This window comes from Canis aureus, chromosome 21 (genome assembly GCF_053574225.1).
Source record: "Canis aureus isolate CA01 chromosome 21, VMU_Caureus_v.1.0, whole genome shotgun sequence".
Taxonomy (NCBI): Eukaryota; Metazoa; Chordata; class Mammalia; order Carnivora; family Canidae; genus Canis; species Canis aureus.
Genome location: NC_135631.1, coordinates 39,736,876 through 39,750,113, shown reverse-complemented (window position 1 = coordinate 39,750,113; position 13,238 = coordinate 39,736,876). Strand labels below are relative to the sequence as shown.

The following is a 13,238-nucleotide window of genomic DNA, read 5'->3' as shown; positions in this document are numbered from 1 at the left end:
TTTATTTTTTGCAACCTTTATTCTTTTGTATCTGAAACTTGTACTCTATTAGTTCATTCAGAAGTGGCCCCTAAATACTTTGCATTAGTATTACTTTTCACAAATATGCAGACTCTTTAATTCTCTATCCAGTAGGATAACATAATTTTTACTAAGGTGTTCTTTGGAATTGATAAACTGTTTTACCAGTTTTGTCCTTGTCTTGCCTAAGGATGCCCTTGAAGCAAATTAACACAAGGCTTACTTAGTTAAAAGGTGTTTTAAACAACAGAGCCACTCCAGTAATTTCTTTGATGAATTTTAGTGATTTTAAAAGGTGATAATAAAACTATTTTTACTGTGAAGTTTTGGAAGGCATTTCTGAGATACAGGTGGTTCAAGAAAAGTCTGGAAGATGTTAGTTAAATGATGAAAATATTTTGCAGTGGTCAAGCAAATGCATTAGCTTATTTATTTTTATTGTTTCTACTGTTAATTGTATTTCTGAGATAAATCTTATCTATAATAATGTTTATCTTGCCCACTTATTATTATCACCTAGTCATCTTTTTCAAAGTGTTTATGTGATAATTTACTGATTAGCTATTAAAGTATTTAACATTTAACAACATTAAAGCATAACACGACCAACCATTCATGTATTCCACAAACATTTAGGAAGACTACCATATGTCAACACTGTGTGCCAACATAGAAAAAAAAAAGATAAAAATCCCTGTGTCTAGGGTACATATAGCCTAGTTTAGAAGACATAGTTCAAATTAACTAAAAAACTATGTGCTGAGCACCTATCCTCTGTCAACCTATCCTCTGTCAATAGCAATACTCCAGACTAAGAAATGTGAGCACCTAGAGCACCTAATATCTTAGCACTTCATCACATTCATAATCCTTAAGGGCTTATTGAATTATTTAGTGGAGAAGGAGAGATAACATGATCTTTTTAATAACAAAAATTGTACGTGTTTTTTGTTGTTTATAATCAAAGATCTATTACTTGTGGTTTTCCGAACCAGGCAAATTGCTGATAAAGCTCATATGAAGCTATTTAGAAATTAGACAATAAAAAGTCCTTTATCTTGGTATATAGCACTCCTCCTTTCAGTTTTAGAAACCTAGAATGTCATTTGGGAGCTTTTGACAGATGTTTGGCACCTGGGTATAATCCTTCTTGATACATGAATCCGTCCTTCCCTTATTCTAAAATTCTCTGATCACTCCCGAGAAATTTGGCATTTCTTCTTTTAATAGTTAATGAGCAATCCTTTTGCACACTGACAAAGCACAACATGGTTTTATCTGCTTGGAGGTGTTTTTCCTCCCTAGATCCACTTTGTTCTTGATTTATAAAGCAAAGAAACGTTAAAACTCTGTCAATGATAAATGTTTGCCTCTCTTTTGTGTTACACACCCTACAACTATCAGTGCTTTTTCACCAAAATGATTATTATTTATTGCAATGTAGTATCACATAGCAATTATTGAAAAAACTATGTGAGAATCAGAGTCCCAGCTACACTTGATTGACTATACGCAGTATCACTGGTGATTCTTGGTACTGTTGGTCACTATATGCTCCACTTGGAAGTGGAGCTGCAGCTCCTGAATTCACGACTCCACGGCCCCCAGGTCTGGATTCCCTTGGCCTCGTCTGGGGCTGTCTGGCTTCCAGCTGGCCCACGTACACTGCCTGGTGGAGCTGCATGCAGATGATGCCAGTCTTGGTCTCACTATCCTGCAGTATCTGCTGGGCCTTTGGCAGCAGCTTCTGGTCCTTGGTGCTACCATTACTGTATGTCTGGATCATGTTTTCTGACCCCTGCTTCACCTTCAGCTTGATGGCCAGATGAATGTAGATTATCTCTGTGTTGCCAGATTTCCACATGCAGGCACTAGTGGTCACACACTGTGTTGCCAGATTTCCACATGCAGGCACTAGTGGTCACACATCATGACCCACATCTCTTCTGGGAAGCTGGTGAATTTCTTTTGACATATATAGTAAGACACTCCCAGAAATCACAAACATAAATTGTTGTGGAAAAATGATCCACTTCAGAATAGAGGAAAATGGAGTTATGGTTTGGCCCTGATCTCAAGTTAAACTGTCTCCATTCAAATTCATAAGTTATTAGTTGGATTTCCATTCCTGAAATCTCTTTCACACATGAAAATATCAAAATTAATTATAGCAATAGAACACAAATGCATACTTTTAAAACTACTATGTATGAACACAAAGAGTGTAAGATCTATATTATAAATACCCTACAAAGAGTGTAAGATCTATATTATAAATACCCTATTGGGAGAAATTTTTCTGGATCTAGTGATAGTTGTACAGAAAGTGGCTTTTTTTTGTAAGCACAGACTTTTTTTCATTGTCCTTTTTCCTTTTCTTGCTTTTTTTTCCTTTTCTTCTCCACCCCCCCCCCCCACAGATCTTCAAATTATATTCCAAGTTGAAGTTATCCTTTGGAAAATTCCTGTTACTGATTCACTATGCCAGAGGCCTCTGAAAGTTTTTGAATTGGGAAGGAAGATCACCCCATGGCATCTTTTTCAGTGATGCCTTGCTCACTTTTTAATGGAGATTAAACTCCTGTTATAAACAATAAACTTTCTTTTCAATGCTTTCTGCTAAATTTTTTGAAAGAGTATTTCATGCTTCTATATCAGTGCTTGTAATTCATCCCAGAAATCTAACTATAAGCCAATGACTTCTCTCCTTAAAGAGATAAAAGCACCCCCCCTTTTTTAAAAGACACTCAGACTTCTATTTAATAAATATTTTTTGCTTAATTATGTTCACATGTGACATCCCCAAATGTAACACTGGGTTTTCCTCTTTTGACTTTCTTACTATTTCACTAAGTCAATAGAAACTTCCTCCCAATAATATATGCAGTTTGATCTTCATCAGGTAGGTACATGTAGGTCCTCAAAGAGATCGTGGCTCTTCCACATCAGAACCTAAGTCCTCCTTTGACTATACTGTCTGCGCTGGAGCTCTGCCTAGGTCCTGTCACCCTGAAATGTCCTTAGGCCAGAAATGCTAAGCAGGCTACATGTTATGTTCACTCCGAATAAACATAGGGGCTGCTTAGAGACTAGGGTTGCAGGTAGTGAGATAGGCTGTGTCTAGGATCCATTGCAAAGAATGCTGTGCTTGATTAAAGATGTCTGCCATGGCAACACCTTCTAGACATATATGGAATGAGGACACTAGGTGAAGAGGCTGGATGGCACAGGTTCAGACAGGGACAAGGAGCACATTCCATCCTTGCCTTAGGCAGTTGTTCTTATTTCCCATGCTGCATTGTCTCACATACCAGGTAGCTGAGGAGGCATTCTGAAGGCCATGAAGGTACAAGAGGGTTCCCTAGGCTCTGAAAGGACCAGCATAAGCTTCAAGCTAGAGAGAGCTTGGAAGGACAGCTCATGCAGAGCTCCTAGCTCTGCAAGTTATAGGCTGTGCTGGCATCAGCTCCTTTTCCTCTGGAGTCAATTTCATCTGGGGAAAGATAGCAGGCTGACTGATTTTGGATAAATTTTAGAGGAAGAATAAAAGTTTTGGCAAGAGACTTCTGTGCAGAAGTGGACTAAAGGTGGAGAATCCTGGAGACATGAGAGAAGTCATGCATTCTGGAACCTTCTAGAACTACTTTACCACTCAGTTGCAGGGTGAGATGAGAGATGAGGCTAGACACATGGGCAGGGACCAGATCCTGACAAACCTTTTATACTATTCTCAGAAATTTGACAGAATCCTTTAAGTGATAGACACAGAAGGATTTCAAGCAATTTTAGCAAGAAAATTGGGACAATGTGGAAGTTGGATTGGCATGGGAGTTAAACTGGAGTTCTAATCAAGAATATTGCAATGTATCAGATGAAAAATGATAAATCGTGAATTAAAACAGTGGTTGTGGGGCAGTGGCTGTGCTCAGCGGTTTAGCGCCACCTTTGGCCTGGGCCGTGATCCTGGAGACCTGGGATTGAGTCCCGTGTCCGGCTTCCAGCATGGAGCCTGTTTCTCCCTCTGCCTGTGTCTCTGCCTCTCTCTCTCTCTCTCTCTCTCTCTCTCTCTGTCTCTCATAAATAGATAAAGTCTTTAAAAAAATGAAAAAAACAGTGGCTGTGGATATGGAGAAGAAGGGTAAACTTGAGCGTTAATAGTTAATAAATTTGATAGTTAAGAGTTTGGTGTGGTCTTTAAGAACATATAGACTTTGTGATTACTGGATAGTGAACACTAATGCTGAAATTTGTTTTAAGGGAAAGGAAATATTTATACATTTGACAGAGGAAAACAGTGGTATGGCTTAGGAATAAAAGATGTAACTATAAAAAGAGAGCAGGGGTGCCTGGTGTTCAGTCAGTTGAGCATCTGACTCTTGGCTTTAGCTCAAGTCGTGATCTCATGGATTGTGGGATTGAGCCCTGATTCAGGCTCTGCACTCAGTAGAGAGTCTGCTTGAAGATTCTCTCCCTCTGCCTCTCCCCCAACTCATGCACACATGCATGCTCTCTCTCTCTCTCTCTCTCTAAAATAAATAAATCTGGGGATCCCTGGGTGGCGCAGCAGTTTGGCGCCTGCCTTTGGCCCAGGGTGCGATCCTGGAGACCCGGGATCGAATCCCACATCAGGCTCCCAGTGCATGGAGCCTGCTTCTCCCTCTGCCTGTGTCTCTGCCTCTCTCTCTCTCTCTGTATGACTATCATAAATAAATAATAATAAAAAATGTTTTAAAAAAATAAAATAAAATAAATAAATCTGTAAAAAATAATAAAAACTTAAAATAAATTTTAAAAAAGCAGTAGAACCTTGAAAAGCAAAAGCATAATGAAAACACACACAAACTTTTATCATGGCTTTGGCATAGTTTGAGAGTTTAATATAAAATTTCTCCCTGAAGTTATTCATTACCCCTTTTTATGTATTTTAAAGAATTGTCTTGTTTTAATAAGGGTCAAGCTGTGTTCACAACCTAATTAGCAAGTACAGTAGTTTGCTGATGAAAAGGGGGCAAGAATCTTTGCAAGTGAACTGATTCCTTTGAATATCAAATTTGCCATGTTCAGACCACTACTCTCCTATCCCATGTTCCACATATTAATAACATTTCCTGTTAGGTAGTTCATGTCAGATTGCTAATTAATGAATGAACTTCCAACTATGAATGGACGAGACACAGTAACATACCAGACCTCATTGGTAAAGCAGGAGAGAATGGTAGGAAAGTAACCTACTACTGGAAGTCAATCACATTGCCCTGGGTTTAAGAATGATTCTGTAAGTAATTTGTGAGCAAATCGAGTCATGAAATAAAGAAACAATATGCTTGAGTAGGCATTGTAACACCGATATTAAAGCCCTGTTTTATTCCATTTTTGGAAACTAGGTTGCAATATAGCACATTTGAAGTGAGTTGTAAACTGGAAAGTAGAGTTTTGATTCTCTCAAATGTTGAAGTCCTTATGATATGTGCCTTATAGGGGATATTTTATTTTTAAATAACTATTCCTACTATTCCAGAAGTTTGAAATCTATATAGAGGGATGCCTGGGTAGCACAGTGGTTGAGCGTCTGCCTCTGGCTCATGATCCTGGGGTCTTGGGATTGTGTCCCGCATCAGGTTCTCTGTGGGGAGCCTGCTTCTCCCTCTGCCTATGTCTCTACCTGTCTCTCTGTGTCTCTCATAAATAAAATCTTAAAAAAAAAGAAATCTATTTAGACTACAAGTATCTGAATAGTGAATATTAATATCTTTATTTTTTTTTAATTTTTTTTATTTATTTATGATAGTCACACACAGAGAGAGAGGCAGAGACATAGGCAGAGGGAGAAGCAGGCTCCATGCACCGGGAGCCCGACGTGGGATTCGATCCCAGGTCTCCAGGATCGCACCCTGGGCCAAAGGCAGGCGCCAAACTGCTGCGCCACCCAGGGATCCCTATATCTTTAAATAATAATTATTATAAGCCCTATCTTTATATATAGAATCTGAATACTAGAGTGATCAAGGAAGTTGGGCAAACTCAGCTTGTAGGTGACAGCTCACTGCATTTAAATGCTGGTCTTTCTGATTCCAGACACTGAGCTTCAACATAGAACCTCCCCTGGATATATACTAATTCTTAAATGGCTGGGGCAGACTACTTACTTAACTTAAAATTAGAATCTGGCATGTTCTTTTAAATTCATAACAATGACTATTTCAAGCTCTGAATATGGTCATTATAATGAGCTTTCTTCATTTGGCAGAACCTATAGAGTTTTTAAATTATAGATCATAATAGCCCAAAGGAATTTTAAAATTACTTATTTGATAGGGATTCTTGTTGGCAAACTTGCTCTAGAAGTATCTGTATCTCCCAAGAAGATAAGTACTTCCTAGAAACTTGTTTAAGAAATTTGCTCAGAATGGGGAACAATAAGGATTTTTCTGACCTCTTCTGAAAAATTACTGCTCCTTAGGGAAAATTAAGTGAAAGTAGTGCCAACAAGGTTATTAGCACCACAAATTCGATAGATGTTCCCCCAAAGGAAAACTGTAAATTACACTAAAATAATTCTAAGAATGAACGAGACCTGTCACATCTACCATAGCTGTTTATGAGAAAAGAAAAATATAGGTTAGATTAAAAATTGGAGGACACTTTTGAATCTTTGGAATCTGAGCTACTGTGCTTTTAGCAATTTTTGACTATATATAACACAAATATATTTTTATGTTTAAATATATAAATTTATGTTTATGATATTTAGATATATTTACATTAATCTGTCATGTAAATATATATATATTCATAGAAAATTTTTGGAATAAGTGACATAATTCTGTAGGTAGACCATCATGAAGTATTTTATAGTTCACAGTAGGCTTGCCATTATTGACATTAGCCACACCCTGAGAATGTGGAGCTAACATCTCGTATAAAGCGATGGACGTTGTGTTCTTGCTGGTCACCTGAGTTCTGTTCTTTCTTTTCCCCAAAATAATATGTGAATGTGGAATCCCTTAAAATGATTAACTATACACCTACCAGAGAGTTGGGCATCTTTATATTAAAATGTTATCTAAGTGGTTTAAGGGTTTGTAAAGAAAGAGATGCACATGATAATTATGTTCAACATGTGTTTGTGTCTTGTGTATCCCTCCAGGGTTCAGGCAGCGGTGTGGATGAGGTTGGCATCTGGTGCTCTTGTCTTTGATTAGAGAACAGGACAGACATGAGAGGTGGTGGGGCTGTTGGAGGAAATGTGACTCAAAGTTGAAAGGGGACTCTGATGAGTTGATTAGAAGCCAAGGGAGTCACAGAATACTGTGGGAGAGGCAATCAAGAAATGTTGATTTTTACACCTGAAACCAGTATAGCATTGTATATTAACTATACTGGAATTAAAATTAAAGGAGAGAAAAAAAATGCTATCTTTAAAGGCAAATCCCATGGAGTTGCTGGCCAAGTGGCTAAATTTCCAGTTGGAAACAGAAAATCTCCTTTGTCCAAAAGGAGATTAAATAAAAGGGCTCAGCTATAAACTAAATGGTTGGAGTAGAGAGTGCCAGCCATAGGCCACATGAATTTAAAGATCAGGCCCTGAAAGCTACCTGAGAGAGTGAAAGCTACCTTTAAACCTTTGAACCAGATCAATGAAAATTTAAGGTAATGATTAAAAGCAAGGACCCTACAGTCAGACTGCTTGAATTAAAATCATGGCTTTACCATCTGCCGTGTAATATTAGGTGAATCATAAAATAATTCTGTGTCCCAGAAAAAAATGGGAGTAATTGTATCTACCTTGTAGAGCTGTTGTCAAAATTAGTTGAGTTCATTTATTTAGAGCCCTTACAATAGTACCTAGCAAAGGGTAGTTGTAATAATAATAGTAGTAGTAGTAGTAGTAGTAGTAACTATATATATGTTTATATATACATATTCTGTGTGCATTTATCGATATATGTATGTATATTTAAATGTATATAAAAACATGTATGTATGTTTGTATATACACATAATAAATATATACAAGTGGTTTATATGTATATATACATATAACGACTCATATTATTATTACTACTTTGACTTTTCCCAAGCAGAGGACTTCAGATAATAACATTGGGCACATGGTGTGCTTCTCAAGACAGTTTCTAATTGCAGAGCCCATCCTTCAAATGACATTAAATACTTTAGAACAGGGATCCCTGGGTGGCGCAGCGGTTTGGCGCCTGCCTTTGGCCCAGGGCGCGATCCTGGAGACCCAGGATCGAATCCCACATCAGGCTCCCGGTGCATGGAGCCTGCTTCTCCCTCTGCCTGTGTCTCTGCCTCTCTCTCTCTCTCTCTGTGACTATCATAAATAAATAAAAATTTAAAAAAAATTTAAATACTTTAGAACACATAAAGTCCAAGTGCTCTGATTGAAGTGGTGGTGCCTGGAGCACCCCCTGCTGCTCCTCCTGGACTCCCCAGGGAGACCCCTAGGTACCACTGTGGAGCACTTTTTGAAAACTTGGAAAGAAACCACGGCCTGGAATCAAGACCTTGAACCAGGTCCTATCTGCCATTAACAGGCTGTGTACCCCTCACCCTCAGCATGTTTTCGATGGCCTCAGTTCCCTGATCCATGCATTATAAAGAGCTAGATTAGGGGAACCTGGGTGGCTCAGTTAAGCGCCTGCCTTCAGTTCAGGCCATGATACCAGTGTCCTGGGATTGAGCTCTGTATTGGGCTCCCTGCTCAGTGGAGAGTGCCTCTCCCTCTGCTGATAAAATCTTAAAAAAAAAAAAAAAAAAATGGTCTTAGTGCAAGAGTTTTCAAACTCTGCCTCCTTTAAAACCCTGAAAGTTCCTGGGAAGTTTTGGGGAATAGATCAAAAGGAGCAAGTTGTATGAGGAGAAGGAACCCGATGACATCAAAAGCTAGGAATAGAGAAATATATTGAAATTTCATATATTTGTTTGAAGAATGAGTACCACTGCTAAAGAAATTTTGACTAGATGATGAAAGTGCCTTCAGTTTCAGTTGTTCCCTAGTCCCTCAGAAATTTATTCATAGGCACCAGAGTAGCAGAAATAAGAATATGAATAAAAGCAACAAATACTAAATCTGAGGAAATGGAGTAATGGGGAAAGCGGTGTAAGACTATTCACAAGGTGCTAGGCAGCGACCAGGCTATTTCAATATCTTTGACATGCAGGGAAAAGACAAAACCTCTGTTACCTGAGTTTTATCTAGGAATATTGGCCCCATTGTTTTCATGGGAATGTAGACTGGCACAATGATAACTAATGAGGAATATTACAATAGGGACATTATATACTCACAATCAGAAGACAACTAAAGTGAACAATTAAACACCGTATGTTGTGGGACTTTTCTTGGTGGTTTGTGAGTTCAGGAAATATATTCCTTCCAAAGCAAATGTCCAATTAAATTTTTTCATTTATGATTGTTGTGTTGCCATTAGAGGTGTGTGCAAACTCAGAAGCTCTGGACTTGATTGAGATTTGACAATGAAACGTATTTAGGTAAATCAAGTTTCCATGTCCCCTCTAGGCATAACACCTGTAACTGCTTAGTGAATCTGTACACCACGGTTATGGCTTGGATTGGCCCTATGTTTAGTTCTCCTCATTTTCAGCTTGCTAAAAGCAAAGAAAAACCTATAAATATATGTGAATATATAATGTCGTGAAGTCTGTTTATAAGTAATTTTGATAATGATTAATATGCAACAAGGGCAGATTCCTTTATAAACCTCACATGTAGGATGAGATGAAGGCTGTCCAGTGACTTTTCTCTCCAATTCTGTATCCCTTCTACCATTCAGAGCTCTAACCGTTGTGCCATTGTGTGTGTGTGTCTGTGTGTGTGTGTGTGTGTGTGTAATATTTTCTGTTTCACTGCTGAAATATGTTAGCTTGGAGCGATATCACCCATTAACATTTCAGTATGGCTTAGTTTGTCACATTACTTTTGAAGAGTTGGGTCCTGGGGGCTGATACTTACGATAGCAACACCTCAGCGGGGAATAGAAATCGGAAAGGTCCACAGCATGGAGGAGGAAGGCACAGCCATGTAGAGACTGGGATGGAGAATGTTGGGAGCCATGAGGTCCTGCGGGCCCCACAAAGTACAGGATATTGTCGGAGAGGTCGGAGAGGTGCACAAATGGAGGGGAAATGCAGAGGCCAAACTTTGCCTTCTGGTGACCTAGCACAGTGTCTTATATGTAACCCATCTTCAGTAAATGATGGCTGAATCAAATTATTTTTTGTCCTGAGGTGGTTTTTGTAGACCTAAAGTTGAGATTTAATGTTAATGTTTTTTAGTTATTTTCAAAGATTTTTGTATGGCTTCTTTCCTAAAATCAATTTTCTTGAGGCATGATTTTCTGTTTTAAATTTGCTCAAACAATGCATTTTGTGCCAGAAAAGCTCTTTTTAAGGAAAAATATTTCAAATATAAGTCATAAATAAGTCACCCTTTAATAAGACAATTCCCATTATAGCCATTGAATAACACATCTGCTGCAAGGGTGCTATTTTTTTTTTACCAATAAATGTGCACAGCTCTGATTAGAAGAAGTAAAAGATGCACATCTTCTTCAAATGTGAGTTAGACCCTGTAGGGAGAAAAGGTGTATTTTATTATGGCAGATTTTGTAATTATGAAAGCTCTGAATAGCCCTATTTAAAAAAATACTTTAGGAAAAATGTAATTCTCTGTCTAAACGTTCTATGTGTTATGGTGAAATGTTGATTTTAGAAAAAAGTACATTTGGAGCATCTTTCTCCAGTGCTAATATCGTTATTGCTTCACAAAACATTTTATATCAGTTTCTTGAGGAAGAAATTTTAATAGGCACCCTTTCTATCCTTTTTTTCTATCCAGGATTTGCTCACATCTGCTGTTTTTGGAATAAGCCCACAAATGTTACAATATCTTTACAAAGGAAAACCAGAAGATAATTCTCAACTCAGAGCCCTTGGTTTAAGCCTTGACTCTTGTTCATTTGTATCACTGTTCAAATGCCCTCATTTTTTTTTTAAAGATTGTATCTATACAAATAACATTTTAAAATAAGTTTTTTTCAAAAATTTTTAAAAATACTTGAAATTATCACCATACTTATTACAAGATTTAGGTTAACCTTTCCTATTCATTTTCAGGGCTACGGCGACACACAGGGGCCAGATTATTTTCAAAGATGCGTTAGCCCAGCAGTTGTGTGAACAAGGAGGTAAGAAACAACTCTGACTCCTCTATGTTAGTTGTATCAAAATTATTCATGGTGGCCTGATGTTCCATGTACTGAGTAACTATTTCATCACTGTTACTTTATCACGATGCTTTAAAAATGGAATTATTGATCCCTTTATATCCCTAAAAATTACATACTTAATAATTATTGCTAAAGATCTGTAGACTTCTGAAAATACTAAGTGTGAGTAAAACAAACCAAGAAAAAATTTATCTACTTTTCCCATTTTTTCTCTAATTACATTTAGTTGGCCTAGAAATATAAATCTCAGTAGTTTTAGACTTCTACAAAAAACATATCTGCTTAATTTACCACTTAAATTTCTTACCAACTTCATTGAAAATGTTTCTATTTTTTTTAAACATGATCTTCTGTACAGTATTTATATTCTTGTTTCAACTGTGTGGGCCATTAATTTCAGATTCGTATGTAGATACTGTATCATTTTAGATACATTAACTGGACATTAAGGAGTCACATTAAATGACTTACATTTTGTGAGTGCCTCATTAACACCCTGACTTTTACTTGTACCAGATGCATATATGCACATGTACACACATATGCACACACAATGAAAGGGTGGAAAACAGTATCAATGCCCCCACACAAATTTGTTCACTCTATTTCTTGACTTTCCACCTGACTTCATTGTAGCACCTACCACTTACTGTAGAATTTTCCTATGAAAAGAAATGAATACTACCCATCAGAGACTGAGCTTCTCAAGCATAGAACTATACTGTTAGAACTCTTTGGTTCCCTAGAACTTGGCATATTACCATTAAAAAACATGACAATAAAAAAAATGGCGATAGATTGACTACAAGGTTTTCTCAGCCATACATCTATTCACTGATTTAAGCATTTGACAGTGAATACATTTGAAGATAGTCTTTGTTAATGTCATGCCATTTTCACCATCAACATAGGCATATCAATTTTTGTTTACACAATGATATTTTGGGGAAATTTGTTAACTTAAGAATTACATTTTTGAACTTAAAGGAAATTTCCACTAGTTATATTTTTGCTAATGGGCTTAGGAAAGAAATGAGGAGAAGTTATATGAGTTATATGAGTTTTTGCCATTTTCACCATCAACATAGGCATATCAATTTTTGTTTACACAATGATATTTTGGGGAAATTTGTTAACTTAAGAATTACATTTTTGAACTTAAAGGAAATTTCCACTAGTTATATTTTTCCTAATGGGCTTAGGAAAGAAATGAGGAGAAGTTATATGAGTTTTTGAAAGGCCTAAGAAAATACTATTTATTATTTGTAGTAATATATAAATCCTCAATATGGCTTTATCTAACTAATGTGATACTTGATGATTATTACTGGCAAACTTCTGTGCATATATATATATATATATATATATATATATATATATATCTTGATTCAGAAAAGTCCATTCTGATTATAGCTTCAAATATATTTTCAGTGTTCTTGGGTTGAGCAGAATTTTACAGTGACTTTTGTAGATGCAAAAATGTCTAGTAAGCTCAAGAAATCTATCACAATGTAAGTCTTTTTTCAGACCGAGAGTGTTCCACAATACTGAAAATATAGAACACTATGGAACATAGTGAACATTAATATCCTGAAAAATACATGGTGTCAGAAAAAGATATGTCCAATTTTATTAACATTTAACATTGTTCTAAAAGCTGATCTCTTTTAAGGATTGGATTTTTTAGTCTTTTCTATTGTAAATGAATTGTTGGAATTGGCTTCATTTAAAATGAAAAGAAAAAGCCAAGAAAACCAGTGGGAAAAAAATTCCCAACCAATGGGTTAAAAAAAAAGAAGCCTTATATAGTCAGATTGCACACAAATATGATTTACACAATGGTAGATGTGGATGTTATTAAAAATGCTATTCAGCCCAGGACCAAAGGAAAACATTGAGCTTTTCAACAGCTCCTAATCAATTGAAATCATATCAATCCATCCA

The 13,238-nt window shown here is 36.8% G+C and overlaps 1 protein-coding gene across 2 annotated transcripts in view; it reads left to right on the top strand.

Moving 5' to 3' along the window:
• RELN (reelin) overlaps positions 1 to 13,238 on the top strand; it is a 498,583-nt gene that overhangs the window by 200,503 nt on the left and 284,842 nt on the right. For both annotated transcript variants that reach the window (XR_013360335.1, XM_077863957.1), the window contains exon 4: positions 11,182 to 11,252. Coding sequence is in view for 1 of the 2 variants with exons in the window: in XM_077863957.1 (XP_077720083.1) it covers positions 11,182 to 11,252 (71 nt within the window). In the remaining variant the exon portion in view is untranslated. The remainder of the gene's footprint in view (positions 1 to 11,181; positions 11,253 to 13,238) is intronic.